Source organism: Geotrypetes seraphini, chromosome 11, assembly GCF_902459505.1.
Source record: "Geotrypetes seraphini chromosome 11, aGeoSer1.1, whole genome shotgun sequence".
NCBI classification, from domain to species: Eukaryota; Metazoa; Chordata; class Amphibia; order Gymnophiona; family Dermophiidae; genus Geotrypetes; species Geotrypetes seraphini.
The window spans coordinates 119,329,384-119,342,606 of NC_047094.1; the positions used below are offsets into that span (position 1 = coordinate 119,329,384).

The 13,223-nt window shown below is 42.2% G+C and overlaps 1 protein-coding gene across 1 annotated transcript in view; it reads left to right on the forward strand.

Moving 5' to 3' along the window:
* Nucleotides 1-6,458: 6,458 nt before the first annotated feature.
* The window catches only part of SLC12A5 (solute carrier family 12 member 5), a gene marked incomplete at its 5' end in the record, with an annotated part of 142,652 nt that continues 135,887 nt past the window's right edge, over nucleotides 6,459-13,223 (forward strand). The window contains 2 exons of the mRNA XM_033962619.1: nucleotides 6,459-6,572; nucleotides 12,487-12,618. Coding sequence (XP_033818510.1) covers nucleotides 6,459-6,572; nucleotides 12,487-12,618 — 246 coding nt within the window. The remainder of the gene's footprint in view (nucleotides 6,573-12,486; nucleotides 12,619-13,223) is intronic.

Consider the following 13,223-nt stretch of genomic DNA (forward strand, 5'->3'; position numbering starts at 1 on the left):
ATTTTTGTTGGTTTAATTAATTTGATGTAGTTTAAGGGGAAAAAGCCTCAGAAAATGGAGCCTCTTTCACAGTTGATCCGCGTCACATAATTCAGCAGAAATGCCAAAATTGGCTTATACATAGAGTCATTGGCAAAAATCCCTTAGATTTATTTATTGGTTTTCATTATTCATTTATTTCTGAAATACTTGCTAATCTCTTTATCTTGAATAATGAAAAAATAAATATAAGGGTGTTTTGTTTTTTTTTTGCCAATGACAGTGGGCTCATTTTACTAAGCTGCGCTATCGGTTTTAGCGCGTCCTTAGCGCACGCTAAATTGCTGTGCATGCTAGATGCTAACGCCACTATTGAGCTGGCATCCGTTTTTATGCGTAGTGTGGGGGTTAGCGCGCTAATCGTCAGCGCGCGCTAAAAACGCTAGCGCACCTTAGTAAAAGGAGCCCTGTATGTATGAATCAATTTTGGCATTTCTGCTGAATTATGTGACGCGGATCAACTGTGAAAGAGGCTCCATTTTCTGAGGCTTTTTTCCACTTAAATCAAATTAATTAACCCAACAAAAACTGAAATACTATTAAATCTGCTTTGGAGTAAATTAATAAGGAACGGTACTGCTCACTAGCGGAGTTCTATATTTGGATTAGATAGTGTTCATCAGACCACTAGGTCAGACATCACATCAACCTCTAGAAACAGTCAGATATCTCCATGGTAAAAAAAAAGAAGGAAAATTTTATTTTCTAAACCTTGAGGCATGATGCATCAGTCATTTTACCTGCATACTACATAGACCTAAAATACTGTTTTGTCATCCCAGTAAGTCTGAGCACCATTATTGTATAGATTCTGAAACCCCGATTCTATAAAGTCCACCTAAAGTTAAATGCCGATATAGGCACCGATTCTATAAAACTTAGATGCTCATTACAGAATCACGCTTAGCGTTGTCTAAGCGTGCTTAGGCGGTGCTCAGCCTCCTAATATTTAGGCATCCCCAATTTATGCCAGGGGTTTTTCCGCCTGAAGTTAAGTGCTGATATCGGAGCCTAACGGCATCTAATTCACAAAGAGTTATGCTGTCTTATGGTGCATTTCAAAAAGTAATTAAGTCAAGTTTCAAGTTTATCAAGTTTATTCATATTATTTGATTGAACGCTTTTCCAAATTACAAAGCGTTGTACAAAAGGTAAAAATATGATTTTAGAGAAATCACATATACATAATACATTAACCAGACCTACTTGGGTAAATGCTTTTTAAAACCACGGGAAACAATAGGAAAGAGGGGAGGAAATACAATTTTAAAGAAAAAGTACATAAAAGGGAAGTACATAAGGAGGATAGGAAGAAGAGGATTGCTGGCGGAAGTGGGGTCGAATAAGAGAGCTATTAGAAATCTTAATTTGGAGATGGCTGAAATCGTAAAGTATTACCTCTTGGATGGACATTGTATTTTCAGTTAAAAAGAAGGCACTTTAAACTACTCTTAAATTTCTGCAAATCTTGTTCGAGTCTTATATATAAAGAAAGATAATTCTCAGCCTCTGTCCTGCAGCCCTTTTTGTGGAGTGGGATTACATTGGCTGTTTTCCAGTCCAAGGGGACTTTTCCCGCCTTCAAGGAAAGATTGAAGATCACAGACAATGGCTCTGCCAGGACATCACACAGCTCTCTAAGCACCCTGGGGTGTAGATTGTCCGGTCCCATGGCTTTGTTCACTTTGAGTCTTGATAGTTCGCAGTAGACGCTGCTGGGTGTAAACTCGAAATTCCAGAACGGGTCATCTGAGGCATAGCTCAGATGACCCGTTCTGGAATTTCGAGTTTACACCCAGCAGCGTCTACTGCGAACTATCAAGACTCAAAGTGAACAAAGCCATGGGACCGGACAATCTACACCCCAGGGTGCTTAGAGAGCTGTGTGATGTCCTGGCAGAGCCATTGTCTGTGATCTTCAATCTTTCCTTGAAGGCGGGAAAAGTCCCCTTGGACTGGAAAACAGCCAATGTAATCCCACTCCACAAAAAGGGCTGCAGGACAGAGGCTGAGAATTACAGACCGGTGAGTCTCACATCCATAGTGAGTAAACTCATGGAAACACTAATTAAGCATAAATTAGATACAATCCTAGATGAGAAGAATCTACGGGATCCCCGCCAACATGGATTTACCAGAGGCAGGTCCTGCCAATCCAATCTGATTAGTTTCTTTGACTGGATAACAAGGAAACTGGATGTGGGTGAGTCCCTGGACGTCGTTTACTTGGACTTTAGTAAAGCTTTTGATAGCGTTCCGCACCGCAGACTATTGAACAAGATGAAATCAATGGGACTGGGAGAGACGTTAACTACATGGGTCGGCGATTGGCTAAACAGTAGACTTCAGAGAGTGGTGGTAAATGGTGCCCCTTCAAAAACGTCGGAGGTGATCAGTGGAGTGCCTCAGGGCTCGGTCTTGGGCCCGATCCTCTTCAACATATTTGTGGGAGATCTGACTCAGGGGCTTCAGGGTAAAATCACATTATTCGCCGATGACGCCAAACTATGCAACATAGTAAGTGAGAACACTTTACCAGACAGTATGACGCAGGACCTACTTCTATTGGAACATTGGTCCTCGACTTGGCAGCTAAACTTCAATGCTAAAAAATGTAAGGTCATGCACCTCGGCAGCAGGAATCCATGCAAAACTTACACACTAAATGGTGAAACCTTAGTTAGGACCAAGGCGGAACGTGATTTGGGGGTGATCATTAGCGAAGACATGAAGACTGCCAATCAAGTGGAGAAGGCTTCATCAAAGGCAAGACAAATGATGGGATGCATCCGAAGAAGTTTTATCAGCCGGAAGCCCGAAGTTATAATGCCATTGTACAGATCCATGGTGAGGCCTCATCTGGAGTATTGTGTACAATTCTGGAGGCCACATTACCAAAAGGATGTGCTGAGAGTTGAGTCGGTTCAAAGAATGGCCACCAAAATGGTCTCGGGACTCAAGGACCTCCCGTATGAAGAAAGGCTGAATAAATTGCAGCTATATTCACTTGAAGAACGTAGAGAGAGAGGAGACATGATAGAGACGTTTAAATATATCACCGGCCGTATTGAGGTGGAGGATGATATCTTCTTTTTTAAAGGCCCCTCTGCCACAAGAGGCCATTCGCTGAAAATCAGGGGTGGGAAATTTCATGGCGACACCAGGAAGTTCTTCTTCACCGAAAGGGTGGTCGATCGTTGGAATGAACTTCCACCTCAGGTGATTCAGGCCAGCAGCGTGAAGGATTTTAAAAGGAAATGGGATACACATGTGGGATCTCTAGGGGGGTAAATTCAAGGGGGTAGGGTTGTTGGAGTGGGCAGACTTGATGGGCTGTGGCCCTTTTCTGCCGTCATCTTCTATGTTTCTATGTAAGTCATTGGAGCAGTTACAGAAAAAATAGAAGCACGGCGTGTTCCGATAATTTTCAAGGAAGGAACATTAAGGGTAAACTGTGAAGTAGATCTAAGAACTCTCAATGAGCTCTGTGGAATCAAAAGCCTATCTATAAATGCCGGAGTGTTGGTCTGTATTGTCTTGAAGACTAGAAGAGCTATTTTGTATGTAATCCTATATGTTATTGGCAACCAGTGAGCTTTTTGCAGTAATGGTGTGACATGGTCAAATTTTTTTGAGCCTGAAATTATCTTTATTGCTGTGTTTTGTATAAGTTGTAGACGCCTTATGTCTTTTAAATATGCCCCTTTTAATAAAGCAATAATCTAATTTAGATATTACTAGGGAATGGACTAGTGTGTTAAGGGAGAATTTATCAAGGAGGGGGACTAGTGATCGTATCATCCTCAACTTATAGAAACAATTTTTGACCAATGAACTGATGTGCGAACGAAACGTGAGTTTATTATCTATTAGCACACCCAAAATTTTAGTGTTGTTAGTTTGTTTGAGTGGCTTGTTATCGATTAAGACTGGGGTAATAAGTTGTATCCCTTCTTTCCCTGAGAAGAGCACAGTAGTGGTTTTGTTGATGCTTAGGGATAGCTTATTGACATTTAGCCAGTCATGGATTTTGGCTAGCTTTTGGTTAATGTTAGAAATGTCGTGTGAACTTGTGGGATCAATTGTGTGCAGAAGTTGGAAGTCATCTGCATAAGCATATACTGTGAACCCAATGGATTGACAAAGAGTTAAAAGAGGAGCCAAGTAGATGTTAAACAGTAAAGGAGACAATATAGAACCTTGCGGGACTCCGTAATTGGTTTGATAAGGTTCTGAAAATGAATTTTTGAAGTGCACTGTTGAGAATCTATCTGTGAAATACGAGCGAAACCATTCAAGAACTTGGTCATTTATACCGATGGAAGAGAGTCGTTGAAGTAGTAAATAATGGTCAATTGTGTCAAATGCTGCTGCTAGATCTAGGGAGATGAGTATGACAGATTTATGTTGGTCCAAGTAATAGTGAATAGATGTAACGAGACCTAAAAGGGAATGCTCTGTTGAATGATTTTTACGAAATCCTGATTGGTTAGGATGCAAAACCCGAGTTTTGTCAATGAAATCTGATAATTGCTGAAATACTACTTTTTCTGTTAGTTTTGCTAAAAAAGGAAGATTGGCTATTGGACGATAATTTGAACTATCGTTGAGTCTGATTTTTGAATCCTTAATAATCGGAAGGAGAACAGAGTGTTTCCATTCAGTTGGGAGAGATGCAGTAGACAAACTTTTGTGAATAATTTGGAGAATAACCGGTCCAAATATTGAAAAATAACGTTTAAGAAGAAAAGGTGGAAAGGATTCAGTTTTGGAACCTTTAAGTTTTATAGATTGAAATAAAACTTAAAGGTTCCAAAACGGAATCCTTTCCACCTTTTCTTCTTAAACGTTATTTTTCAATATTTGGACCGGTTATTCTCCAAATTATGCACTGATTGAGTCTATGAAACAATTGAGTTAGGTGCCAGGATCAGGGTCTGAGTGCATATTATATGTGCATATGATCAATGCAAAGCAACTGTTGTCATTGGGTAGTAATTGGCGCCAATTTGAATTTCTGCACACTATTGTTCGCCCACATCCCATAGCCACAAAAGGGATATTCCTAAGATTAGCGTGCAGATGGGTGCCCAAAATGGGTGCCAGGAGTTCTGGTGCTGATGCTTTTTTATAATGGGTGTTCATCTTTGAGTGCCCATTATAAGATAGCATTGAAGCCATTTTTCAGTGCCAATTTTTGAGCACCATTTACCTTTTGTGTTACTTGTTGGCTCTTATTAGCCCTTTCCTTGAATCAATGTCTGTGAAGTTTAATAAGGGGATCTCTTGTCCTAAAGTGTGCATGCCTGCATATATCAACATAAAAACATAAGATTTGCCAGACTGGGACAGCCCAAAGGTTCATCGAGCCCAGTATCCTGTTTCCAAGTACCTGGTAAGATCCCAAAGAGTAAAACAGATTTTATGCTGCTTATCCTAGAATAATCGGCGAGTTTTCCCAAGTCCATTTTAATAATGGCTTATGGATTTCTCTTTCAGGAAATGATCCCACTCTTTTTTTAAACCCTGCTAGACTAACTGATTTTACCACATTCTCTGGCAACAAATTCCAGAGTTTAATTACATGCTGAGTGAAGAAATATTTTCTCCGGTTGGTTTTAGCCCCCTAGTCTAAACTGATACATAGAAACAAACCCTCAATACTATTTAGGAAAGTGGGGGGGTCATCTGAGGAAAGAGTGGAAAATGTCCACTAGTGCCACAGAAATGTTCAGCAGTTGCATATCATGCAAGTAAGACAGCCATGTTAGACTGATTGTCCAAAGCATGAACTCCGTTCCCTATAAGCACTTGCAAATTGAGAAATTAGGAACATAAGAATTTGCCTCCACTGGGTCAGACCAGAGGTCCATCGCGCCCAGCGGTCCGCTCCTGCGGCGGCCCATCAGGCCCATGACCTGTAAAGTGATCTTTTGTCTAGAACCTGTTCTTCCCTAATCCTTTATATTCTTCAAACCCCTTTTCTTTTTTATCTATACCTTTTCTTTCTCCTTTATCTGTAACCTTCAATCCCCTTATCCTTCAGGAATTTATCTAGTCCCTCTTTGAAACCCCATAATGTAGTCTGACCTATTACACCCTCCAGAAGCGCATTCTAGGTATCCACCACTTTGCCATCTTTACCTTCTAAGTGAGGGAATTGCTAGGAAATCAAATTTTCTGGAAAAATAAAATTGCCTTTTTTTTTTAATATATATACGGTATATATATATATATAAATATATATATATATAAAAAGAAAATGGTAGAAATGATTTATGATTTAGTTCAAATCTCCGGACTGTGATTTTATGCCGGAAATAAATGAACATTCTGGAGAAGGAGGGAGGGAAAATTCAACATCTGGATGACAGCAATGGAGCAATGATGATACCAGAGTTTGTGTTCTTTAACTTCACTTACTGGTTGTGTCTTCAGGTGATGGAAACCCCAAGGAGAGCAGTCCCTTCATCAACAGCAGCGACTTGGAAAAAGGAAAAGAATATGATGGAAAGAACATGGCGCTCTTTGAGGTAGGACAATCAAAAAGAAGGCGAAGAGAACAATGGGAGAAGCAAAGCGTCTCTCAAACATAGGAGGTGTTTAGCTGGTGAAAAGGGCAATGGGTAGAAGAGCGATTGGATGAGAAAAATGAGTGATGGGGAGAAGAGATGGAGAGACTGCAAAAGAAAGGAGCAATTAATTATACAATGTGTTAGAAAAATGGATTAGTGCAGTAGCGGTTTTTACAATTGTCTCAATCACAATCCAAAATGGCAAGACAATGAAAAGAAATGGATAAAAATGGTACATTAGAGAAATTGTAAGTCCACCAGGACAGACAGGGAAAACTGCTTGAGTACCTGTATAAATGCATGTAAACCGTTCTGAGCTCCCCTGGGAGAATGGTAAAGAAATTGAATTTAAAAAAAACAACAAAACCTAACCCCCGGATTCTCTAACTGGCGGCCCCTGTAAAAGCGGCCATCAATCATATGTCAGTCACATGATGGCGCCGGTTAGAGAATCGTGCTTCAAGTGCCTACGTAGGCACAATTTACACAAAGATAGGCACCAGAAGCATAGGCCTGGAAAGCCCTGGCCTACATTTCTGACAGCTGTCTTTGCTAGGGGATCACGACAATAGCCCACAGCCTGCCTTCAGCTGATCGCAGCAGAGGAATCCCCGATCAGCTGAGCCAGCATGACTTCCCAAAACCACTGACTCAGTTGATCGGGGATTCCCTGCCACAATTACCTGGACTGGTAGGGAGAATTCTGATTCCAATCTCTCTCTCTCTCTCCCCCCCCCCCAGTACTCTGCCCATTGACCCCTCCCTGTACTCCTCCACAGAGAGACCCCGAGCACAACATCCCCACACACTCCCAGTGAAACAGCAGCAGGAGAGATGCCCACTCCCTCTTGCTAGCAGGCCTGCTTTGTCAAATGGTGGGCTTTCCCCTTCCTGAATACCCTGGAATATAATATATATAATTTGTACCCTAATATTACAGAGTTGCATTGGTTATCTTCTTTGCGACAGGTCTCAGAGATGCCTATTATATCTGTCTTTTCATTTAGCACAATATATTCTCACTCTCCCATCTTATTTTTTTAGACTTCTGGTATTAGCATACAGACAATGTTTTTTAATTCCTATTTACAACTTGCTCAGTAATGACAATGATAATTTGCAATCTTTAAAATTTGTCTTCTCTTTATTTAAAGATACCAAGTCTACTATGGCCTTTGTTGCAACCTGTTTTCCCTTTTTTTGGTGATATCCTTCAAAGATACCTTGTTCTGAACCATACACTTTTTAGCTGACCATTGGCTTCCCCCCCCCCCACCCTCTGCTTCTAGTGTGATCCCAGCAGCCTAGTTCCACCCTAGTTAATGTAGCACCCATCTTGCCCTGTTCCTAACAACTCTAAAGTCCCCCCTCCTTTCATCATCACCTCGTCTACACATTGATGCTCGAGTTCTGCTTGCCCCTTGGGTCCTGCATGTGAAACAGGCAACCCTTCTGAAAATGTTACCCTGGAGGTTCTGAATTTCAGCTTTCTGCCTAAGAGCCTAAATTTGGCTTCCAGAACCTCTCTTGCACATTGTCCTATGTCATTGGTATCTACATGAACCAAGAGAGCCAGCTCTTCCCCAACACTGTCTAAAATCTTATCTAGGTGATGCGTGAGGTCTGCTGCCTTCACACCAGGCAGGCAGCTGACCAAGCAGTCCTCCCGTCCAGCAGCCATCCAGCTATCTACATGCTTAATGATCAAATCTCCAGCTAAAACAGTGTTCCTAACCCTTCTTTTCTGCGTTGAAGCCCCTGGTGACACATCCTTAGTGTAAGAGGATATTCCATGCCTTGGATGATAGGTCCTGGCTATCGGATCATTTCCTGCCTCTCCACAGTGATGCTGTCTCCCATCAGGTGACCTTTTCCCTCTGTGACAGCAATGAGATTGCCAGATTGGAGATGGGAGGTAGTACCAGTGATGTAGTAAAAAGGGGGGCGGGCAGGGGAGCAGTCCGCTCCAGGTGCTGTCTTGATGGGGAAGCCAACACCCCTCCTCCTCTCTGCCCCCCTGCTTTTTCTCACTCCTCCCCCACCACCCACCCCTCGCTACATGTAGCCTTCAGTTCACATCCCCCCCATATCTCTAGCTCTTCCCCATTGCGAGCATCAACTCCAACTTGCTGCTCGCGCCGGTGTCGGCTCTACCTCTGACATCACTTCCGGTTCCTGCGCTTAGGAAGTGACATCAGAAGGAGAGTCGACTCTGGCTCGGGCAGGAGTTGGTGATGCTGCTTGCACTGGGGAAGTTAAAAAGGTATGGGGGAAGGTAAGGCGGGCGCGCATGCCTGCATGACAGTACTGCCCGATTCAGGAAAAAATATTTTGATTCGATTCTTATTATTGGGGATTTCTTAATTAAGTCAGATCTCATTACAAACTAAAAAAAACCCCAATTTATAGAAAAATATCTCATCCCTTACTAACCTTTAATTGCGCTCTTAGATCTACGAACCTTGACCTGCTGACTATTCCATCATTAAGAATAAATAGGTACTAAACGTCAGGACATTTTGTCTGTAGTCGTTCCACAACTCTGGAATACTTTGCCTACGTCATTGAGAGAAGAAAAAAATCTCGACCATTTTAAAGGCCATCTCAAGTGTCACTTATTCAAGGAAGTGTTCAACACATGATTCCTGCTTTTCCCACTCTTTTTTATCTATCATAATCAATGATCTTCTGCAACCCCTTGCCTTTTGGTTTCCCCTTTAATTGTCCTTCTTTCCTATCTCAAATTGTATTTCCACCTATATACCTTCTGTGTCATCGTAGTCTGTTTGTTTTCATTTATAACTATTTTTAAATGTTGTAAAATTATAACTGTACTTTTCTTGACGTTTACTCCCTTTTTTACTTGTAACTCGCTCAGAAGTCCAGAAAAGCGATTGTATCAAATTTTTAATAAATGGAGTAGGAGCTTATAAAGTGAAGTCCCCTAAGGTTTAGTTATATGCTAGGCTATGCTAATATGTAGCTATTATTATTTTATTTAAAAATTTTCTATACCATTTACAACTAAACGGTGTACATAGTTTTAAAACAAAAACACGATAGAATAAACATACAAACAAACCTTACAAATCATGGCTACAAAATAATACCATAACTTTGCTATTAGTGGGTTTATTTCTATGGAAGTGAGGAGTGGTCTGGTGGTTATGGGATCAAATCCCAGCACTGCTCTTCATGACCCTGGGCAAGTCACTTAATCCTCCATTGCTCCAGGTACAAAATAAATACCTGTATATAAGAAAAAAGTGGTTTACAAGTCCTGTCCCCACACACTTTATTTCTAAGAGCTAATTACTGACTGACAGAGTTGCCCTAATTAACTTTCTAGCCTCCTAATTGGTTCAAAGGCCTATTAATCAGAGATCAGGCCAGGGGTGACTGGGAGGGAATTAGCCTCCATATTGAGGTTTCCTATGACTATTAACTGTGTCCTACTGATACTATGGGAAACTCTAAAATAGTTTCTTTAAATGCTGAAAAACTATTTCCTGAACTGCTTTTTCTACATAAGTAGAGTAACTTCAAATGAAACACTGAGGTTACCTATTTAACTTTAAGTCTACCTTTCTCTCAGTTTATAGCAATTTCCCAGCAAATACTTTCTAGTGAAGTTCTTGTCACAACACCTCTGGGTGCCTTGGGCAAATCTTCAGTCTTGTGTCCTATGTCTCCTTATCGCTTCATGATACCGATTGCACCTTGACCATGCATGAGAGCGATTAGGAAGTGCTAATTCTGTGACTGTGCATTTTGAACTATCTCGCAGGGCTGATCTTAAGAAAGACAAGGATGCATGGGTTGAAGCTGCAGCAGAGGCTCCTGGCAAACTCATTGCTTCCTTTGGCGCGAGGGCCTGGCCATGTTCCTTCTTCCCGCTGCTGAGTCTCCTTGACCTCCGATGTGAGGGAGGCAAATCGCTGGTCCAGCGTGTCCAGTTTATCAAGTATGCGCTGCAGTTTGTCCCCCAGGGAGCTCTCAAGGGCAGCCTGAACCTCTGCCGTAACTGCGGACACCCAGGATGAGTGAGGAGCCTCCGGCGATGGGGGTGCCACGGGATCCGCCAACTTGGCCTCTGGCAGCTTACTCCGCTCCCGATCCTTCCGGATCGCCTTAGTCGCCATGGCGATCCTACCCTGGGCTCCCAGATCTTGCCGCGCCACCAAGAAGCTCCCCAGCACAGGGAGAAGACCGAACCCGGAATCTGGCCTGCAGGGGAAGAGCCACTCCGCGTTCCAGGGGTCAGAATCCCAGCCACACGCTTTCTGCCGCACCACGTGGCCACCGGTAGTCCCGAGCCCGAAACTGCAGGGCTGCTAGGAGGGCGAGTTCAGAGTCACGCCGCGCCTCCAGTAAACTCCCCAGCACGGGGAGAAGACCGAACCCGAAATCAGACCTGCAGGGGGAGAGCCGCGCCGCGTTCCAGTAGATCAGAGTCGCAGCCGCACGCTGCCTGCGGCGCCACGTGGCCACCGGGCGTCCCGAAAATGTAATGCAGAGCTGCTGTGTAAGTTACTTCCGAGTCGCGCCGCTGCTCCCGCAAACTCTCCAGTGCCGCAGACGACCCGAACCAGGGGGAAAAAAAGCAGGTTAATTGCCGCGCCGTGGTCTGGTGTAGCGGAGCTGTAGCAGCACGCTGTCTACAGCGCCATGTTTCCGCCGGAAGTACTTTTATATATTGTAATTCGCTTAGAAACAATTTTAATTAAGAGATTAATCAAATATAAATAAAACTTGAAACTTGAAACTTAGAAGTTGTTTTTAAGGGTTCAAATGGTAGAGTAGCTATAAATAAACCCAAATGACTGAGATCTTTTCTCTATTATGGGATTAATTTACGCAGATATCATATTAAAAATTGCAATACCAACCAGGATATCACCTCCGTGGGACAATATTTCAGTAAAGCAGAACGCCGCATCAGTGATTTTATAGTGAGAATATTAGAAAGGAAATTTCAAGACAATCCAGGAATGCAAAACCGTTGAGATCAAAATGCTAAAACATTTTCAAACCCACCAGACAGAACTTAATAAAGACACTGGCTTTTTCATGCATTACAAAACATAGGGCTCCTTTTATCAAGGCGCGCTACAGGGGTTAGCACGTCGGACATTTCATCACATGCTAATTCCCGCGGCAGCCTAAAATCCTAATGCCTTGTCAATGGAGGCATTAGGTACTAGCACGCCAGGCGGTTTAACGTGCGGTATTCCGCGCGTTAAACCGCTACCGCGCCTTTGTAAAAGGACCCCATAGGGTGTCTTTTACTAAGGCGCACAAGCCAATTTAGCGCACGCAAAATGGTAGCACGTCCATTATTTTCATTTGGCGTGTACTAAATCGGCTAGCACACTTTAGTAAAAGACCCCCATAATTTTTCCTGCTCTGATACCTTCATGTCAGCCTTCCTTATCCCCCTCCTCCCCTCCTCTCCCTCTTCCTGTAAGACTGTCATCTGAATACTTTGATGTTTTGCTCTTATATACTGATAGCTTGTTTGGATAATTGTAAGCTTAGTAATCAATTTAGATTCATATAATGTTATTCTAATCATTTTATTTCTATCTCTTATTCAATTGTATTTTTAATCTTTTGTAAACCGCACAGAACTTTACGGTACTGCGGTATATAAGTTATTATTATTACTATTATTATTATTATAGTTGTCTTCATTTGCTATTTCTGATCTGAAGAAGAAGGATTACCTTGCAAAGCTAATCTAACCATGCTGTAGTTAGTCCAATAAAAAAGGTACCACTTGGATTCTTTTTGTTTTGTTTTATTTCTTTTTGTTTCTGTGGATATGTGCCATTTGCTCTGTTTTTACTCTCTTTACCTCTTCCATCAACAGGAGGAAATGGATACCAGTCCCATGGTCTCCTCCCTCCTCAGTGGCCTTGCCAACTACACAAACCTACCCCAAGGTGTGCGGGAGCACGAAGAAGCGGAAAACAATGAAGGAGCTAAGAAGAAACCAGTCCAGGTATGAGGGGAGCTGAGAACCGAAGGGAGTTTTCTTTACTGTGCTAATGTTCAAGGGTCTGCTTGGAGCAGGGTTCTCCAGTATTCAAAGGAAACTTAAAAACCTTCCTATTTAGAGATACGAACAACCTATGACTTCCCCGCCTCTAACGACTCTCAAAAAGGAAGAGCATAATAACCCTTTCCTAATGTACCCTCCTTTTATGTATCTTTTCTATTTACAAATGTAGTTCTACCCAGCGAGAGATTAGAGAAACTGGGCCTCTTCTCCCTTGAAAAGAGGAGACTGAGAGGGGACGTGATCGAAACGTTCAAGATACTGAAGGGAATACTTTAGTACATTCCCTGGTGCTATCATGTTTAGATTACTGCAATTCACTATGTAAGGGATCAGACGCATGTGGGTTATACAAAATACGGCAATAAAACTTATTGAAAAAGTAAAAAATGGTTCTTCTGGTAAAAGGTAACTGGCTCCCTATACCACACAGGATAACTTATAAAATCATACTTCTAACTTTAAAAACACTCCATAACAATCAACCTGAATTTCTAAACAATATTCTAATGTGACCGTACGTCCCATTTTGCACGGGACCATCCCGT